This window comes from Malaclemys terrapin, chromosome 14 (genome assembly GCF_027887155.1).
Source record: "Malaclemys terrapin pileata isolate rMalTer1 chromosome 14, rMalTer1.hap1, whole genome shotgun sequence".
Classification (NCBI taxonomy): domain Eukaryota; kingdom Metazoa; phylum Chordata; order Testudines; family Emydidae; genus Malaclemys; species Malaclemys terrapin.
Genome location: NC_071518.1, coordinates 20,736,937 through 20,758,149, shown reverse-complemented (window position 1 = coordinate 20,758,149; position 21,213 = coordinate 20,736,937). Strand labels below are relative to the sequence as shown.

General features: G+C 38.9%; 1 protein-coding gene across 3 annotated transcripts in view; it reads right to left on the bottom strand.

Annotated features, from left to right (window-relative positions):
* The window catches only part of ANKRD27 (ankyrin repeat domain 27), a 73,790-nt gene that overhangs the window by 42,613 nt on the left and 9,964 nt on the right, over positions 1-21,213 (bottom strand). For all 3 annotated transcript variants that reach the window (XM_054048553.1, XM_054048551.1, XM_054048552.1), the window contains exons 2-14: positions 20,952-21,082; positions 15,204-15,314; positions 13,780-13,936; positions 12,395-12,549; positions 12,072-12,131; positions 11,923-11,976; positions 11,767-11,832; positions 11,592-11,668; positions 10,626-10,747; positions 9,263-9,341; positions 8,014-8,146; positions 1,149-1,238; positions 225-352 (exon numbers count right to left, since the gene is read on the bottom strand). In XM_054048553.1, the coding sequence (XP_053904528.1) occupies positions 225-352; positions 1,149-1,238; positions 8,014-8,146; positions 9,263-9,341; positions 10,626-10,747; positions 11,592-11,668; positions 11,767-11,832; positions 11,923-11,976; positions 12,072-12,131; positions 12,395-12,549; positions 13,780-13,936; positions 15,204-15,314; positions 20,952-21,053 (1,334 nt within the window). In that variant the 5' untranslated portion in view covers positions 21,054-21,082. The remainder of the gene's footprint in view (positions 1-224; positions 353-1,148; positions 1,239-8,013; positions 8,147-9,262; positions 9,342-10,625; positions 10,748-11,591; positions 11,669-11,766; positions 11,833-11,922; positions 11,977-12,071; positions 12,132-12,394; positions 12,550-13,779; positions 13,937-15,203; positions 15,315-20,951; positions 21,083-21,213) is intronic.

The following is a 21,213-nucleotide window of genomic DNA, read 5'->3' as shown; positions in this document are numbered from 1 at the left end:
TATTCAAATCTGCATGCATAATTCTGACACACCTACAATTTCTTCTGTCCCTCTCAACCTAGATATATACACACACAATCCTAAAATGTAGCCAATATCCTCTCCAAACAGAAGCATTTTCTGGATGAGGTACTGCACATACCAGTATTGCCCTCATACTCTAAAGGAAATCCTAGAACACAGACCTTTAGAAAGCTTTTCATATGAAGACGAAGAATCCTTACCCAGAAATCAGTTTCTCACAATTGTCACAGAAACAGAGTGGGTGGCACATTTTCTGTACAGTGTCTTTATCACTGTCACCTTGACTTAGTAATCGTTCCACTTCCTCCTGGTTACCTGAAGCAATATACTACAAAAAGCCAAGAGGAGAAAGAGTGAGGTATTGATGTGAAGAAGCTTAAAATAAAACCTACTTCATCCACTGAAGCACAAAACCAAAGCAACCGATTATGAATGAAGCACTAGAAGCACTGGTGCAAGGCTGGATAGGGCTGCTGCACATAATACCCAATGAGTTTTCAGTATAAATAGCCCTTACATCTGATCTTGGTTTGCTTTCCATAAAAAAAAAAAAATTAAAATAAATTTCACATTGTTGTCTTCCAGACTCAGTTACAACAATGACCTCCCTCTGTTCAGACACATTATTACTAGCAGTCTCTAGCCATAGCTCTAAATATGTATAATTAGTAGCTCTGCTTTGTCTTTGCATAGGTGAAATTCTCTTTTTATAATTACACTATGAGATTGATTAACACAATATGTAGGAGATGGGAGGTGACAGCACTTTAGATTTTTTTTTCAGCAAAACTTCTTGGTTTTGGGCACCAAAGTCTCTAGAGACTAACAGCCATTGGCAATGCATCTCTGTTTTAATGGGCTATTGACTATTACAGCAGCACTATTCCAACTCCATTTGTTTCTGTGCTAGAATCTGTAAGAACACATTGCCAACTTGCAGAAGCTTTGGCACAGAACTGCAATGCCCTGATTACCCAAGCACCTCTTTATAGTCTAACATATGGCTTTCTTGGCACTCCAAAGTACAAGCAGCACGGTAAAGTCATTACAAAGTGTGTGTTATAGTCTAGAAAACTGTGTGTAAGATTATATATGTACAATGTTCTGCAATGCAGATTTTTCACCTTGAACAAGCAATCTATTGGGGTCGTGGACATCTGGGATAGCAAGTTCATTCTTTGTCTCAAGAACTTGTCACTAAACCTCTCAGATTCCTGAAAAGAAACAAGCCATGTCAACCAATATTCCCTATATTAGTAAAAATAAAGTAGTTTTATAAAAAAAAAATTTTAATATGCAATACATATATTTACCAGCTCTTAGCTTATATAACAGGTTAAACCCTAAAAGTTTGATTTAATACTTAAAATTCTGTATCAATTACTTTGTACATTTGTACAAGAGCATTCCCTGTCACCTAACTGGATGTTAGTCCATAAAATAATCCCAGGGCACACCTTAGACATTTTAGTACTAAAACATCTGAGTTTCATTAACAAAATAAAAATAAGAAAAAACAAAGTAAAAGCAGCTTTTGAGTGGCCAAGTTAGTGAGAGGTGTGCTTCATATAAAACACAGACTAAAGAGGGTGTGCCAAAGAGCAAGATGGACAGTCACAAAACTACTGCCTAAAAACAGGCCTGGGGCAGATACTGTCTGCTGCCAGCCATGTAGCAGCGTCAAGCTGAAGCCCCAGAATCAGAAAGCCCCTCAGAATCATGCTGGCTTAGCCTGAAGGCTTCTCTACCTAACATGGACACAAAATCTGCAAAGTTAGTGCCGGTGTTAATAGTTGAGAAGAAATGGATGTGACTCATTCTTCAGCACTTGAGAATAAATCTCAAAATAATAATTACTGTATTTGCATGTAACAAATACTAAGCCAGTGCCCTCTGTGCGAAAGTAATAAGGCAGCATATCAAACTGAAGCATTAGAAAAATCAATTCAGAGCAAATGAACACAAGATCACTCAGGTTTCCTGGTGATACTGGAATGTGGAGTCCAGCAGCTTTTCTGGAAACTTGGATCCCTGAGGTTTTCATGTTAAGATCACAGTAGGTGATCTTATGGAGAAAGCCTCTCAAAACCATTTATAAAGCCACCATCACCACTAGAACTACTAGAAACAGAAATCTGTTCTGGTGCTTCTAGATAATTTGGTAATTAGGGTTTCTTTCAATAGTTAAACATGTTTGATATAGAGAAATTTTAGGATGAAAACTTGCAACGGATTGTGAGTGTATGTGATATGGTACTATTTTTCATAAGCCTCACATGAGCTGTGCTCTCCTTACAGCAATTTTATTAGTCACTAAATTTACACAGTTGTAAGATCAATAAAAGGAACTCCATTTGCTTGCATGTACATGAGCTGTTCTCTCCCAAAGTGTGTACAATCTTTAACATTGCTTGTTTTCTTTGAATTTTCCACACAAAATTTTAAAGCACTAACTATTCTAAGAACTTGTTTGGTTTTGATCACTAGTAGCCCCTGAATTTAGTTATGCATGCTAAACCATGGAATAGTTTTTAAACTATGCATATGACTGACCTACAATGGAAAACTCAATACAGAGATTTAAAAACTCAATACTGTGATGTGAGACTAGAGAACATGTATATCCTCTAAATTGGTTTGGTTTGGGTTTTAGTTACACACAAAAGATAGCAGGACAGACACCAACATTTTCAAACCTGGGTGCCTAGCTTTCTAGTACCTAAATAGGTAGACCGGTTTTTCAGAGGTTTTGGTGAAATAGCACCTGCTGCTCCCACTGGATGAGTTGACAGGTAGGTGTCAAAATATGGATTTTAGTGCCTAATTAGAGGCACCCAGGTTTGAAAATGTTGGCCTGAGTGCGTAGTGCAATTGGTCAGAGATTGTAATTACTTGCAGTATTAAACTATCTATGGAATTAATGAACATCAGAAATCCCAGGCAAGTAGTTCAGCACTATTTCTCTCTCCCCCAAATGATGGCAATCCTCATGCTCCAGAACACAGGCTTGTATGAAATATCAGGAAAGATTTTGCCCTGTTATATAATTATTCCTATGTGGGAATATGTGCCAAAGAGAAATAATGAATGGGTAACCTTCTGAAGCATTGTCTATTGACCATTTCTACAAGCAAGACAATTAATTGAAAGGATAAATTGCATGTTCTGGTTTAGCTACTATGTTCTACACTTCAGTGAGTGAGAATGAGGGTTTCATTTGTTTGAAAGTAGAGCATGGTCCCCTGGATGGATTGTTTTGGTTAGAATTCTCTGATAATTACCAAAAACATTGCTTGTGTTGCAGTAGGACAAGATAGATTGCATTCCCAGAACTTTTAAGCACCTATCATCCCTTATCTACACGACAAGAGAGTGAAATATATTAGAACCTGCCTTCAATCCCCTGCCAAAATCCTCAGACAATAACTGAGTCCAGAACAGTAAATACCTCCATTTCCATCAGTGCTGATGTGGGTCACTAGTTAGAGGGGATTTTATTATAATGAACAACACTTTAGACCTGAACTCTTGGATGGTTGAGGACATGTACTGTCCATGTATTTCAGTGTAAAAGTCTTCTCTTCCCACCCACCCCCCAAAAAAGGGCAGGTGTTGGCTTTCAGAATCTCTGAACTAGAACTTGTTGCTACATTCTGGCCCATTAAATGAAAGCCATTTGTTACTGCCCCCTGCCGCTGGGGCATAATAGTTATGAAGCCCCACTATCCACAGGCACAAATTCAAAGAGGGACCTTCATAACTCACGTGCTCCTCCAGTCCCTATCCATTTTACCACCCCCACAATAGGTCCATCCAGCTACAGGCTCTTTTCAACTCCTCTCCCAGCTGTGCCTCAATCTCTTCTAGTTTTCTCCATTGTGCCTTTTGTCTTTTCCTCATTTGCTTTTTCAAAGCACTAAGACATATGCTGCCAACAGGCCAGTCCTGCTGCCTGCTATTGCCTTGGGTAGGCGGATTCCTCCCTATGTGTTTTGCCCACAGTTGGGTGCTCTAGGGACTGGTGGAGGGAAGGGCTAAGAAGGAGCAGGCTGACTGCTAGCAGCTCCTTCAGAAGCTATCTGTCCCCGCTGCAAGCAGCATCAGGAGTTGTCACAGCAGACCTGGAGATTCATCATTTTTCCTTACCATTTAACTCCTGTTTCCCCCACCAGTACTGGATACCTTGGAATGGAGTAAAGGATTCAGCAGGATCCTATGGCAAGCAAAGAGCCTGAAACTTGGCCTAGTGACTAGTGCCCAGTGCCCCAGCCAGGAAACTGAAGACCAACTGATTTATTCTTTGCCGGGGCAGAACTAAATAGGAGATTAGGGATCAACACACACAAATGTTTTCAGTTGCGTAGGGCTGGTGAGACTGGCAGAGACTACACTACTACCTTGAGTTTTTACCCCTTTTTTCTATATACATTGCCCTCCTCCCACCCCATCCTTCCCCCTTCACTCAGGGAATTTCGCTCTTTCCTGTTCAGTAGCTGCTGGGTGACTTGTACTCGTTCCTGGCTCTACTCCTCAATGCACATGGCTCACAGTGCACTGTACAGAAGCAGTGCCTGTTCTCAGATCCCTTTTTATTGGGGTAATCCAGAAGATTCAGACTGGCCCAGCACCCAATAGAGAAGGGGAGTTTTGGTGAATGGTGGCCCCAATTTCATTCTCCCACCCCATGTGAGTCCTGTCCTTTTCAGGCTTCCCTTCTTTCTTAGAATAAACTTTATTGCTGACACCCCAAACCCCAGTGCTGCAGCTGCTAAAGGAGCACTATATGATTCTCTGGTTTACACATCCCTAGGAATGGCACTAATTAAGGGGCCACAATGGAGTCACAGCTTTCAATCCCCGATGTTGACAGTGGGAGGAAGAGGGCTCCTGCTGCAGGCTTCCCACACAGACACTGAAGGTGAGGGGAAAGAGAAAATGGTGGTAGGGGGCAGAGAAGAATGAGATTCCCTAGATGCCTGAAGCTGTTCTTGTTGCTCCCTGGTGTTGCAGGCTTTCCTTAGAAGTCAACCAGCTAGGTAACAATGGAAATGGAAGTTGGATGTAGGAAGGAAGCCCAGAAGGAGAGAGGAAAACTAGGAATGACCAACACATTCAGTCTGCACTGTCAGTCATTTGAAAGGCTTATGAACCCTGCAGGCTGGAATCACTACTCTGCTTATACTATGGCTTCAGATTTCAAATGCAACAAGTTGGTACCAGGGAGATACTCTGAGGCACTGCTCAGGTCTCTGGTTCTCCTATTTGGAACTCTGGAAGAATCAATTAGTGTTCATTCTCAAAACAGACATCTAAGATCGGCAGCAATGTCAGAAAATTGGAACAACCTTTAATATATAGTGAGATCTCCTGTTATGTAAAGAATTGCTCTATTCAGTTATGTGAAGACAGATGGGACCAGACTTAGAGGAAGGCAATTTTTATTCTTTTTTTCGGTCCCTTCTTTTTAAATGAGCAACTTGTTTTATATAAAACCAATTTTGTCTTTTGAAAAAAGACCACAATCCACCAAATACAGTTTTTTACTGGTATCCTCAGTGTTAGTTCATGCACTGTTTTACAAAGAATTTAAAAATGTAAATATTTCTGGACTGAGAGTCAGCTGGAACTATTGCTATTCATATATTACTGAGAATTACAAGAATTTTGAGATAGCTGCATGATGGCTGAAATTAAAAAGGAAAAATTGCAAACTTTGTTTTTAACATTAACACTTTATTATGTTTTCTTAACAGGATTCAATATAGCAATATAACAAGAGATACTAAATACAAAACATCATGTTCTTTTCTAAATGTTCAATAGTTCAGAGTGCCATAGATTTGTGGAAAGATCACCACAGAAAAGCAAAATAGCATATTACCATAAAAGTATTTCTTTAAATAAAATTTTGAAGTTACTCTAAGAGGTTTTGCTTTGTTAAGATTGTGCCCTGGAATTGTCCCACCCCAAACCCTGTACATTGAGCCAATCAATCAAGCCGGCCACAGTAATCCAGATTCCAGTGCTATGCAGTTGATAGATAATTCAAACAAGTCTCAGTCTCTGTGGTCCCATGTTCACATCCTTTGGTTTCCAGGTCACACCGGGAACACCTATTTTTGCAAGAGCAGAAACTCTAGAGTGTTTTGAGAGCTTAACAACCAAAAGAGATTACAAAACAGAGTAAACAGACTACAGTACACTTTTTAAAAGCTACTGAGAAGGACTTTGTTAAACAAAACAAAAAACACAACCCTAGGTAGGTTTCTTTTTAGGCTCTCTTCATTTGGCACAAGAAACAAGTGTGATCTAAATTCAGGACCTAGTCGGTTTTCCACATGTAAGAGGCTGGCTCCCTACCCTAAATAAACCACAGGGGCTCTCCTTTGACCATGGCAGCTTTTAAAGTCACATCAGCACTCTCTCTTGATTGGCCTGCAGGGACCTGAGCTGATTGACAGAAGGCATGCTCACCCACCATGAAATTAATTCACTGCCTCTGCAGCATTTCTGACCCCTGCTAGGTTAGAGACCCAAGAGCAAACCTGGGCTTCAAACTCTGCTGTCCAGCATCACAGAGCTTTGTGTTACCACTGGGCTATCATGCTGGTGCCACAAAGTTCATTATTTGCATTGCATAAATCATTTGTTAAATGTCATCAGCTTCACAAGAGGGAAATCCAAAGCTGGTGCCCACTATTTGGAACATATACATGGAATACATTTAGAAGCTGCACTATGTGGTCAAGGCTCGCTGAATAATTCTGTTTTTGATCTATAGTGCAACCTTTTTTCTCCCCCACTCCCACTGCTACTATGTAGGTTTTAGCCAGCGTTTTTAAAATAAACATTAAAGAAAAAGGCTGCACAGCATTCTAAGAGAAAGCATGGCACTGAGCTCCGTAAGACTGTATTGAGGTTAAAACCATGCTGCTATCTAATAAGACAACTGATCTAGAAAAAAAGTTCTAGCATTTTCTAAAAAGCTACTAAAACTATTATCAGAGGGGTAGCCGTGTTAGTCTGGATCTGTAAAAGCAGCAAAGAGTCCAGTGGCACCTTATAGACTAACAGATGTTTTGGAGCATGAGCTTTCGTGGATGAATACCCACTTCGGACGCAAACCATTATGCGATACTACCATTTTAACGTGTTTCCTTAGTAAATATTTTAAGAATACAGTTTTAAAGATCAGGTTTTGTAGAGTGTTGTTGTACAACCTCCCACAGCAGTTCATTATGTCATGTAGCCTGAAGCATACATCATCTTGCTAAGTACTGTGCAGTGTGTGTGTGTGTGTGTGTGTGTGTGTGTGTGTGTGTGTGTGAGATTTTCACCCAAGGTATTCCACTTTGACAGATAACCATTTGCCTTTAGTTAAATTTGATTATTCAGTACACATTCCTTTTCATATCTAACCATTGCCAGTTACAGAATGCCATTAATTTTCTAGACCCAAAACTCTAGATAATAATGCTTCAATAGAAACAGATAGAATGGAAGATCAATTGTTAATTCATCCTCAGACTACTGAAAGCCTTTGATCCATATAACAGGCTAGAGTAAGAATTTGGAATTAGATGGCACCTTTAACATGTTGTGTCCCAACCTGCTTTATAAGCAACTAGGGGATGGTAAGGTAGTCCAGTGATTTGTCAAGTAAAGCAGCAGATGTTATGTGCTCACCAGTGAAACTCACATTTCCCCCACCCACACTTGAGAAAGATCATTAGCTAGGACACCAGCTCACTACTCTTTTCAAAGAAGTGAGGTGGGATCTTTTGCCTCCCTCCTGGCTGTGCAGGTAGAAGATGGAGACCCTGGGTTTAAGATTTCCCCCCAAAGGATGGAACCTTGCTCTCCTAAGTAACCTGTTGATCACCATTAAGTGTATGAGGAAAGAGAAGGAAAATACCTACCTCTAAAAAGGTATTAGAAGGAGCAGTTAATACTTGTAAGGTGCTAAATATGGTCATAAAATTATCTTACTGTTGGTCTGTCGGAGAGGTTTCCTTGTCGAATATATTCTATAGCAGCCTCAACAGAGGTCAGGCAGTATCCCAGTTCATCCTTTGCTGAACTGCAAAACCTGAAGTTTTTGATGTAACTCAAATTTGCCATCCTAGAAGTAAAGATAAAACACTTATCCTTAAGGATTCATGAAGGTGTGAGAGAGAGGGGCTTATTTTAAAATTGCTACTCAGTCTACTCAGAGAGGGGAGAGAAGTGGATGGAACTAGAAGCCAATTCACATTCTCTTATCACAAGGAGCTAGCAGCTATATTTACAGACCCCTGAACTTGTTGAGAGCCCTAGGAAGGAAAAGTTTTGGGTTATTTTAGTATTTGTTTGAAACTGAGAAGAAGGGAGATAATGGAAGAGGCTGAACCAATTGTCCAGCAAGGGGAGATGAGAGCTTACATACAAAATGCCCTGAAACTGCTGGATGAAAGAACGAAGAGTTATGCAAAATATGGATACATTTAGCATTCAGTATGGACACACTTTCCAGGATTATGAGGTGGTGCTAAATTCTATGGTACTTGAAAACATAAGCACTTCATTAATTTTAGATGCCTTTTTACAAAGAAAGAAAGGAAACAAAAAAGTCTGTTAAAAGCCACATCCAGGATTGCAATGCTAATGCAACTGTTACATTGCAAGTACATTTAAATGTACAATTCATACTATTAATCTCTAACCCAGTATCCATAAAGGTATGTTAGATATTAGCAGTAAATAGTTAAGTTCATTTCAGCAACATTCTAGTTACATTATCCCTCTGGATATTGATTACTCTCCAGGTGTTCCACACCTTTGAATGTCAAGTTCCCCAGGAACCAAGCTGAGAATTGAGGATTGGTTCCTGGCTGCTTAGAGACAGATTAAGTCAGGAATTTTGGTATGAAATAGGTCCAAAGGTGAAGATGGGTCACATCAAGAAGTCTGGAAGGGGCAAAAAAACAAGCAACATTTGATGTGTGATGGACGAGCTATAAAAAGGGGAGGGAAATGGAAGCAAGGTTTACAGCTCTTTCCCGAGGGACTGGAAACAAGCAAGTTCCTTTTTATTGCTGAGGGTAAAGATCCCTTCAAACCTATTTGAGAAATTGTTATAAAAAACAGCAAGCCTGTCCTGGTAGAGCTAGCTGTTGCTAGAAGAATCTATATTTATTTATGCAGCAACATTATGTACAAGTTACAGATATGTTTGTACAGTAAAAAGAAAGTTACATACCAGTTAGGAATCTCTGTTTTTACAAGCAGATACAGTAACACAGAGAGAAGATCATCTGCACACATGGTCTCCATGTTCACTGAAGGAAATAAAAGAGTTTGTAATAGGAAAAACTTGTGGCTTAAGCCATAAGAGGCCAAAGATAAGAGCCAGGACTGAACGCGGATTTTAATATTTAAGCTTTTTTAAACTCATTTCAGATAGAAAGGTTACTTATTCAATATTTTCTACTGATACCCTCAACAGGACCCAGACCCACTCATCAGATCATGCACCTTCTAGGTGACCCATGTAGGCCAGCCTATTCAAGAAGTGTCAGCCTATGGTAGAGTGCAAAAAATACCCTGGAATCACCTCTGTCAAACTCTTCCCTCAAGAAGTAAAGGAGTTTCTATGACTCTAGGTTTTGAATAATTACTCTTCCCAAAACCATGCACAGCCCTACAATGGACAGCCTCAGAGCCAAAGAGCCTTCCTTTAAAATAGTAAAATAATAAATAACTTTGTGATGGGGAGGAGAGACATGGACTGTGGAGAGCTACTGCCTCCTGTTCACTGGAGGGGGGATTTCTTACTTCAGCCCCATTGAACAGTTTGGTGGGACTATACCAACACTCAATATCTGACTTCAAGAGGGTCATGTTTCATTAGAGGGAACTTAATTTTACATCTTCAATGGATTAACAAAAGGCATCATGCAATAATGGGAATAAACATTTATCTTCCAGGATTATTGTTCCACAGTTTTATTCTATTTTTAAGTGTTGTAAAGAAAGTCTCAATTAACTTAACATCCTTTGGGAGTCAGTGCATTTACAAGATTATGGTGGACCGTAAGGCAGATGTCAGAGTGCTGTAGCAACTCAACAGCGCTACAATGAATCACTTAACTCCTTGAAGAAAAATATTCCTCTGCAGCAGAAAAAACAACATTAGGCCTTTTCTCTGCTGTGGTATCAATGCAAGTCAAGTGTTTTTCTCCCACAGGATGTTTATGCCCAAGGTAAGTATACTACTTCAAGGGTCTGTTTTGCCCAGTGTGACCAGATAGCAAGTGTGAAAAAAAATCAGGATAGGGAGTAATAGGTGTCTATACAAGACAAAGCCCCAAATATCAGGACTGTCCCTATAAAATTGGGACATTTGGTAACCCTAGTTTTGCCTGTTGTACTTAATATTCTGCAAGCCAGACCCTTAGTATTCTATTTGAACATGAATTCTTCAACATATAAAAATAATATTAGAGAGAGTATATATACACAGAGAGCACAAATAAAGTTAGAGAGTATATATAAAGTGCTTTCAAGATGAAGAGTGCCACATATTAAAAATTAATTACCAGTTCATTGCTTTGAATACCAACCTCTTTGGCTAGGAGACTGCATAATAATTTGCACCACTTTTCGAAGACAGATCAGTTTCTGTTGTGGGGAGGTGCATTTATTCAGCTGACCCAATTCTCGCTTTGCACGTGGAATATTAAAGCTATAAAATATTTTTGAAAGATAAAAGCCTTAGTATACAACCCAGATTTATGAGATGTACTAATTAAGTATGCTTGTGCAATTGTTCAAATTTCAGGCAATACCATGAATTAAAGCCCAAGAGGCAGAGTTCACTTCTGCACACCCTTGGAATCAGGGAGATCTGCATTTGAACAAAAGGTGGAACTTCTTGTTCCAAATGTTGTTGAGCACATAAGCACCAACTCTGTGGGTGCTCCAGGGCTGGAGCACCCACAGGGAGAAAAAAAAAAAAAAAAAATGGTGGGCACTCAGCACCCTCCAGCAGCCCCCCGATCAGCTCCCACTGCACCTCCCACCCGCCAACAGCCCTGCCAATCAGTGCCTCCCCCTCCCCCCAGCTCCTTCCACCCACTGGCAGCCCTGCCCATCACTGCCTCTGGGTGATCAGCTGTTCAGTGGCGTGCAGGTGCTGGGGAGTGCGCGAGGGAGGAAGGAGTGAGGGTGGGGAGTGCTCAGGGGTGGAACAGAGATCGAGCACCCCTTAGCACATTAGCAAGTCAGCACCTCTGAAAGCAAAATAAAAAAAGGGAGAGAAGTTTTAAGATACTGGAGGCAATGAGGAATTAAGACCACATCAATGGGGCAGCTAACCCAAGCTGGTGCCATCAAACCCTTTACTTTTCTATCTTTTGGAGAAGTGAGAACATCGCAGGGGCTAGTGCAGAAAGAAATGGACTTCCCTCCCCTGGAGTAGCGAGCAGACTTTGGAGAAGAGCTGCTTTTTGGCTGACCTGAGACCTACTTAGCTTTAATCCATTCCTGATGAAGAGTTATGTAGAAGTCCCTCATCATGCAACTCTCACCTGAATTCAGGCTTAACTCCAATATCTTTTTGCTGGAGATCTTGGAGGCTTCTTGTAATTTTGTTAAAGGCTGCATCCTAAACAGTGAATAAAACACAATATTTTTAGAAGCTGTACAAAAGTTGGTTCATCAGTCTTGCATAGATTTTTTTTTAAATATAATTAAAGAGCTTACCTCACTTGCCTCAATAGTTCCCACATATTTAAAGATCAGATCATAAATATCATGATGTACATACATCTGGGGAACAAACACCACAGTTTAGAAAGGAAAAGGAAAGAAGAGATAAAAATAACCCATTGATGTTTTTACCTAGCCTCAGAGACTTACTTCAACTGCTTGTTTCATCAGATTCATCTGAGGTTCCTGCTTTGCAAGCATCCTCTAAAAGATATGGGAATTTATGCACTGAGTTAAATACATTGTCTAAGCAATAGGCAGCTATTTTCACAGTACAGATTTACTGAAGTAGTGCTTACCAAGTGAGAATCCCTCAGTAAATGCTGGAGGCATTTGGTGTAAAGTGCATTAACAGAATCCTGAAAAATCAAGACATGATATTTTAAAAAGTTGCTATGTTATTTAAATATGAGCAATGCAATGTTAGAACTCAGACAAATCCTGATTATCTAAGCCAGGCAAGTAGTCCCACTCAATTAGTAAAATGTAATGAAGTGCGGAGACAAGCAGGATTTGATTATTATTTTTTAATTACGAAAAAAAAAAAAAAAAAAGCAAACCACCATGTACAAACATTAGGTCAAAATTCTAGGTTATCAAAGGTTAAAAGTGAGATACTGACTATGTAATGTCGTAGGCTTTTTCTTTCATGTTCTTTAAAAGTCCTATGGAAAGATGCAATGTGTTTGTCAAATCTTTCACAATGTCTTCCCAAAAATTCTCTCACATCCTCAATGTTTTTCAGGGAATAAGATTTTGATGGGGTTTTAAATTCTTCTGCAATGAAAGTTAGGAGTTAGTGCACCACAAAGCATCCAGGTTCTTTTTCCATCTGTATTGCAGAATCTGCTCCCATTTATCTAGGCAACTTAATCACCTACAGCCAAAGCAAGCTCAGCTCTCATTCCCTCCAAACCAGATTTTAACCTTGTAGTCTTCTACTGCTCTTCTGAAGGTGTAGTAAATAACCAGACCAAAAAAAAAAAAAAAAAAAAAAAACAACAGCACGCCTTTAAAAAGAGAAGTTATTTTCAGAAGCTAGATTAAGGTTTACGGTTTCATTCCATATAGGAGTAAATCAGACTCATTTAAACTTATTGTTCAAATCCAGTTTTCACACTTCCCTGCCAGTTATTACTCCACTTTCCCTAATGTCAGTTTCATTTATACAGTTTACCAGACCCTCTGCAAGATAAAATGTGAAAGTAAAGTATGTTGAGCCTTTTAGGGACAGCATTCATTTTTAGAAGTTTCCATTTTGCTTTTTCATTTTATTTTACCCTCAGTGAGCAGCAACGACTTGCCAAAATTCTGCAAAAAAGCTACATATACTGCTTTAAAGCAGTTACTTTGGCAATATTTCCCTAATCTTACCTACAGTATCTCCAATCCAGAGCAGGAAAGTGTTCTTACTCAGATCCATGTCAAATGCAGCCAGTTTAAGAAGCAAGAATTAAAAATTTTAATACTAAAGTCAGGCATCACCAAAAGAAAAGCTGCTACAAAAAACGGTTATCAGACAACTTCTAAATACGGCAACTGACCACATCAAAGAGTTTATTCAATCTCAAGATCTCAGTAGAAAGGAGCAACACCATTAATAAAGTGATACAAGTACTAGTTTTAAACAGAGTCAAGACAATAAGCTGTCCGATTAGGACCTACCTGAAATTCTAATTCCATGTTGCATTAAAAACAAGCATTTCACAGAGCTGACTTTCAGTTCAAATTGAGGCCATTTAAAAATAATTTTATTAAGTCTTATACTACATAAAAAAAAAAAATACCAGCCAAGGTTTAAAGTTTGGTTCTTCCCTAGCTACACTATCAATAGTGATAGCATGCCAGTTTAAAAAAAAAAAAAAAAAAAATCTTGAGTTTTCCATCCAAAGTACTGCTTTGTAAGACAAACCTAAAATTATACTTAACCCTATAAAATAGAGGACTGTCTTGTTTCACACCAAAGCAGACCAACTGTTGGTGTTTTCCTGGCATTTCTGTACGCACCTAAGATTTCAGATTCTTCCAGGGGATGAGCTATACACAATAAGCTAAAACTTTCTTCTTTTTCATTGTAGAATGTTTCCTCAAAGAGAACAGGTACTGAGAGATTATGATTAAAACCAGTTCCTAAAATAATCAAGTTTCCTTGAATAAAGATTTCCTGAAATTAAAAAAAAAAAAAAAAAAAAATCAATCACAATACTGAGCAGAAAAACAGGAAGTTGACAATTGTAATGCATAGTTCTGTATACTAGGAAAAGAAGGGTGTATTTGTAAGACCAAAAAGACCATTAAAAGTACTTTGTAGCGGTGGTTGTTTTTTTGTTTTAGCTTATTATTCAACAAGTCAGTGCTGCAGGGAGTGTTTTTTATTTTTAAATCCACATTAGTAATCTTGGATGATTTTGTGCCCTGCCCCCCCCCCCCCCCCAAGTTTGTTCTCCACTGCATCTTTTGTTCAACGAAAATTCAGACACATTTGTTCAAGATTCAGAAATGGGTAGGTGCCCAAGTTTTTAGTTACTCAACTTGAGACACCTTAAAAAGGGCCAGTTTTCAGAAAATGCCTACTACCCATCTTCTAATAAAGTTATGTCCCTTTAAAAGGTGCCTTGAGTTGGGCACGCAAAAGTCACTAGCCACATTTAACACAAACAACAAAAAAAACATGTTTTTCCACATTCACCTTTAGCATTTTTTTTTTAAAAGAACTTTTGAAATGCTTTAAGTGCACTGAAGCTTATTTTATGGGCATTTGGGACAAAGAACACCCATTTAAGCAAGAATTCTGAACTTCTTTATTTCAAAATTCACTGGAAAAAAAAACAATGCCACTAACTGATACTAGCATGCCACACGGAAGGACTTCTCATTTATAGCAATTAGCATGACTGTCCAGTTTGTTTTAATACATCTTTAACTTTGTAACATTAAGTCACCAGAATGTTTCTGAATCAGTTTGTGCAGAGTGTGAGGCGACTGCAATTTATAACTTAAGAAAAAAGTCTGAGACTCTGTGCCATCCTCTTCTGGACAAACTTCTCCCTTACTGTCTATACAAGTACAGCTAGAGTACAAGCACAGAACTCAACCCAAAGCTCTCATGGACAGAACAGACAGCCCATCTGAGTTTGTCCTACTAATTAGCTCTACGAATAAATACAAATACTTTGCACAAATGCAGTGATATTAATTTGAAGCTGTATCTCCATTTCCCCTTCTGTAAAATGAGTTTGGAGTTACACTCCCAGGAGCAGAATCAGGAACAGAGACCAGGCCTCCAGTTATCTGCTCTAGTCATTAGATAGCACTATCTCAAACTCTGCCTACCCTAGGATCACTCGAAGTTTGGTCTCTCCCCTTTCACTCTTGTCTATCATGTTCCCAGGCAGGATCCCTCCACCAGATTTGTATTAACAAGACAATACCTTTCCATTTAGGGTCTGAAATTTTTCTTCCACTGGTTTTAAAATATAGGAATCAAATTGGCAGGTAGAGAGACTGCTGCTTGAAAGGCTCCCTTTGCACGGTACTAATATCTGGAGAAAGAATAAAATCAGTCAATCACATGCCTTTGTAGGAGGAAATGCAGTGTGCCAACTGCTTCCAAATCAAACAACCTTTGTTCTGTGTTCCGCATCAAGCACTCTTCATATCAGACCTGTATCATCATTTGACAGTGCATGTCTATAATTTACTTTTTTTATTATATTATTATTATTATAGGAACAGAGCCCATAACCAAGATTCCTGCTCAACATCTCAGATCACAGAATTTAAAAAATAAATAAAAAAATGGTTTTATTTTAGCTGCAAGAGATAGGAGATTATCAGAGTATACATTCTAAGTATTACAAGTTGGGGACAATCAGAGCACTTTGTACCCAAAAGGAAAGGCAGATGGAACTTGATGCAAAAAAGCAACATCTCTAGCAAGACACCAAGTCATATAAATACAGATCTTATATTGCTGACATTTGTACATTAAATTAAAAACCCGAGACTAAGTGTTCATTAAGGTATTTTCTTAGACCAAGTGAAAGGCCACCAGAAAAGGAAAAAAAAAAAAAAAAGAAAGAAAAAAACCATGCATAGTGGGGCCTCCTCCCATTAACAGGTTAGTGGAGCCTTTAGAGCAGTGATTCTCAGCCAGGGATATGGGGCCCTCTGGGGAGGCCATGAGCAGGTTTCGGGGTGGGGGGGGGTGCCAAAATACACCAGAGAGCTGGGCTGGCATTAGATTAGCTGGGGCCCAGGGCAGAAAGCCAAAGCCCGTGCCCCACCACCTGGGGCAGAAGCCCAAGTAACTTAGCTTTGTGGGGTCCCCAGGAAATTGTCCTGCTTGCTACCCTGGCCCTGGTTTTTAATCTACTGGATACGCAGAAAAACAGTTGTTGTGGCACACATGGGGCGTGGGGGAAGCGCTCAGAGAAAAAGGTTGAGAACCCCTGGTCTAGAGTGAATTATGGAATCAATAGAAGAACATTAGTAGTACTGAACTATACAATCATTTGAAATGAAGTACAGTCTGTTCTCAGCTTGTGTGAGACAACTTAGAGCTCATGGAAGGTGCTGGATTGATGTTCATACACAGGACACAGCACAGTGACACTCCAAGCTTCCCTCCCTCATTCTGCCCAGCCATTGTGCCTCAACCCTGACCTGGAAGAAATATCTTAAAAACTATTCTCTGATCCACCACCTTGCTAATTCAATCCTCTACATCTCTGCCAGTTTGTACTCTTCGGGGTGGATTCACACTGCAAACATATAGTGCCGGTGCTAGCCCCGAAGCAGGAATATTCCCCCCTCCCAATCCCCAATACTAAAACAGACAAGTTCTTACAATAAAAAAGTGAATGGGAGGCCCTCTTGAGCTGCTTGGGGCCCTAAACAATTGTTTAGTCTGCTTATGCAGAATACTGGCTCTACAAACATAACCACTGGGAGTGGACTGAGGCCACTAAACTGCAGTGTGGTGAAGTGTTAAGAGCAGTGACTTGCAATTGCTACTATTCTCACCAGGATTTGAGCTGTCTGAAAAAGGTTTTAAAAGGAAGAAAAAGTCTGCCCCCTTTGCAATCAGAGAGTTTTCTTCATTATAACAGACTTGCTCACTGTTTCACTTTGAAGCATTTCTTAAAGTTCAGCCCTTCATTTTAACTGGGATTGGAGAGAGAAGAAAATGAAAAGATGGAGTGTGGTTTCTTCAGGCACCATAGTTATAAGTAAGGTAACTGGAGAAACCCAGGATATTGCTATAATGGCCTTCAAATTTGAAAAGTCTTCTGCGAATCATTTAGATTGTCTATTGAGTTTGCTTATAGGCTCCCTCGGCAATTGTCAGACCAAGTTTTCAGTACATATTGAGTATGCCAAAGGCTTCTTGAAATTCCAAAAAGGGTAAGATTTACTTGAACCACCAACTTTAAAAAAAAAAAAAAAAAAAATTACACCAAACATCTTTTCAAAACTACTTTAAGAGCCAAAAAGCTATGAATAGTCTCAGTTTCACTAACACCGCTTATCTAGGACATAATGGCGTCCACAATTAATTTAAGAAACAATCTTATAAGAAACAGTTGGTTTTTAGGAAAGATAAAGCAAAATTTTCTTCCTTATGTGGAGAATGAAGCATTAAGTGTTAGATTATCAAATACATAAATTATTCCATTCAGGGCTCTTTGAGCAGAAGTTGAATTTAAAAAAAAAAAAAAAAAAAAAAACAAAAACACACTTAGGCTATGTCTACACTACCGCAGTAAGTTAACCTATGCTATGTGAATAACGTGGTCGACGTACTTTGGGTCTTACTGTGGGCTCTACACTGCGGGGGGGGGGGGGGGGGGAGAGGGGGAAGAGTCGATAGGAGAAAGTCTCCTGTCGACTTACCTTACTCTTCTCATTGTGGAGTAGAGTACAGGGGTCGACTGGAGAGCGATCTGCTGTCGATTTGGTGGGTCTTCACTAGACCTGCTAAATCAACTTCCAGTGGATCGATTTCAGAGCATTGATCTGAGCTGTAGAGAACTCTTCCTACACAAAACTTTGTTTTTGATCTCCACCCTGCCCCACCTCCCACCCCCGCTGCCGACCACCTCAATAGCAAGAAGGAAGTTATATATCCTCTCCTCCAAATTTGCTTAGTTACAGCAACTCAGATGAGTCAGTCACACAGAAAGAAGCCAATTTACTCAGTCATACAGAAAAAAAACCAAAAACAAACAGCTACTTCAAACAGCTAGACTTTAAAAAAAGAAGCAGCATAGCAGGATTCTGAACAGCCCTAGAACTACAAGTTGAAATGATATATTCAGAGAAGAATAGAAAGTGGGACTGTGACTACCTCTAAGAACTAGTCTGCATAGCTCTTAAAGCAAAGCCTTTCACAAATCTAATACACCTTTCTAAAGCATTTTCACTCTTCTCTGTATCAGCTATGCATTTAAAAAAAATCCGCACACAATGGAGGGACAACTTAAATACTGGGATCACACCAGTTTCTACGTTTAAAGCAGCACTTTAACAAACTAGCTACATGCTAATCTGTGACAGGCCAATATTTCTCTCTGGTAGAACAGTTATACTAATGAGGTAGCAGTACCATTGTTTCTTGCATTCCCAAGTCACTACCATTTGGTTGCTTGCCACAAAAAGGTCACCAGAGAGAGAAGAAAGGTAGTCTTAAAAGGTACCAGGGCAAATGGCATATTAGTTCATACATACAAATTTGCCTAGCTACCATTAAAACTACCTGGTGAATATTTTGAGCCCCTATTCTTCCATCAAGAAACTGATCTAAAATTGGTAATATATATGCCTAGTTTTCAAACGAAAAATAAAAGATTGTCACAGACTACAACGTTGTCTATTCCTGCTGTTCCCTGGAACAGTGCAAAAATTTACAATTTCTCCTAACTAAAACGCTTTCAGTATTGAAAGATACTTTGTACAGAAACACTTCGACTCTTCAGATAAGAGCACTCTCTGGAAATATTAACACTGCTCACAGAAACAAATGCTTTTATTCTGGAGGCATAAAAAGCAATACCATTAGCAGCAAAATCATCTCCACAAGGAGGTCAGACCTGAGATGAGCAAAGAAGCAGCAGGTACCAGGAATCTTGACAAATTTAAGTTCTGCAAATATTTACATTTCTAACAGCAGCACTACAGTTTCAGACATTCACAAAGCACTCTGACTGGACATTGTTTAGTCCCCTTCTCGCCATTCCTTTGGTACGCAAGAAGATCTTATTACTGAATTAGAAGTACAGTAAACTTTAAAGAATAAAAAAAAGTGCCTTTTTGTTTTGTGCTGCCAATATTTAAAAGTTTAAATGGAGCAGTTTATAGAAACTTAACAGGCACAGTGTCAAAACAACATTTTACACTGAAAGCCTGTTCAAACAATACTGTGCAATGTCCTCCTACATTAGTTATAGAAAAACTGGATACTGCACAGGCCCACTTGTGTATGTGGACAAGGTTAAATGTTAAACTATTATTAATACTGATTTAGGACAAAGCCTGTGTAAAAAGTTCTGCCTCTCCCACAATTCCCACAAGAAAAACCAAACAATTGCTTTCATACTCAACTTTTCTGCTCAAATCCCATGAAAGTGGTAACCCCAATATTTCAGTTTTCTTACTCCATGTATTCTACATACTGCAGGTCACTCACACAATGTTCAACAGATATTCAAAGTTTAGAAACTTAACTACCACTGATGCAGAAATGATTTGACACTTAGCCCTAATAATGCATCTTAAAAAAAAAAAAAAAAAAAGCTTTCTCCAAGATTTTAAGATAAATAGGCTAACTAATTTTTCCTGTGCCATTGCTGATCAAAAAGCCCAAGAATAAGTGAGGTTATTTAACCTAATAAAAGACATCCGTAGGCTTTGGAATTAGAGCTACCCTCTAAATAAGGTTCTATGTAGCTAATAAATAAAAATAGAAACCAAGACCATTTGGAAAGATTGGCCAGATTGCTTTAGAGAGCAGTAAAATTATTGTAATTCTTGCTTGCAAGGCTTACTCACAAGCTAGGATGTTTCCCCTAAAGGTTTCCCATGGCTAGTATTAGTGGCAACAGTGCTGGGAACGAGGACAGACAGAGGCCCAGGAGCCAGTGGTTAGTTCCCCTCTCACCCTCAAATTAAGTGCTGTTTTGTCTAGACCTGCTTCAAGGAGGGTATAAACACCAAAGGACTTAAAACACCTACAGCTGCTGGTGTTTCATGTACATTAGCATTCTCATCAATGGAACTGCATCACTGTAAGCAACACTTGGAAGTGATACAGAACAAAACAAAAAACAAATATTGACACAGCCATGCAGAAGCTACCATGCAAGTACATTTGCATTCTCCGGCTAGGCACTTTAAAAGTGAATATAAGATTTATATAGCATCCTTCATAGGAGTCATAGGTCAAAAGCCCTCATTTAAAAATATCTAATATTTACTAACACTTAAAAAGCAGGAATAAACCAGGTTTTTATTAGTTGATGTTTTAATGCCAGAACAGATTTGTGCATATTGATTTACAATATAAAAACAATTGCAAAATGCTTCGGTTCCCAGTCTCTCAAGGTCCTAATTATGACAAACAGTACTAGATATACAAGTTATTCAGACCAGCAAGGACAACTAGAAGATAAGGCTTGATAAGAAGATTTCCGATAAGTAAAGATCCATCAAGTACAGACAGTCTTTCAGTAGTGCATTCAACAGTTACCTGGAGTCTTTAAAACTGAACAAAAACAATAGTGGCATGATATTTGTAGCCTCATGTCATATAAAATAAAGTAGCTTGTTGGTCAAAGGGCCATTATTCTCTTCCCTTACAAGCCAGGGACTTCAATATGTTCCTGAACACAAGAGTGCCAAACCCATATGTAAAATATGGATTTATATTTTGGGTCTTTCTATGAACCATAATTGTAAGAATCCCCCTAAAAGGTGAAAGCCCCACCATACATTCTATCTACTACCTCCTGCATTCCCTCATGTATATATAAAAATAAAAACAATGTAATATACTTTATGTATCTCAGTTTTGATCTAGTTTGTTGGCTTGCTCTCATCATTTCCTAAATTTTAGTGAGAATCTGAGAGATTTTATTGCTTCTGTATGTAGTCAGTCAATTTAAAACAAGCTCTTTACTTACAATTCCATGGAATTCTGCAACTTTCCTGTAAAGGTCAGGACGACGTTTCTGAATAGCCAAATAAAAAGGATTTTTCAAGAGATCTTCATCATACATAGCCATATGGACGTCAGAGATTCCAAAGATATTTTCTAGAAGAGATACAAGTGTTAATATTACATAAGTTAAACAGCTATTCTATTGTTTAGTTTTCATATTCAGATGTAACAACATTTGGGAATATAGAAGAGGATATTTTCGGTATACTTCCTTTCATGTTTTA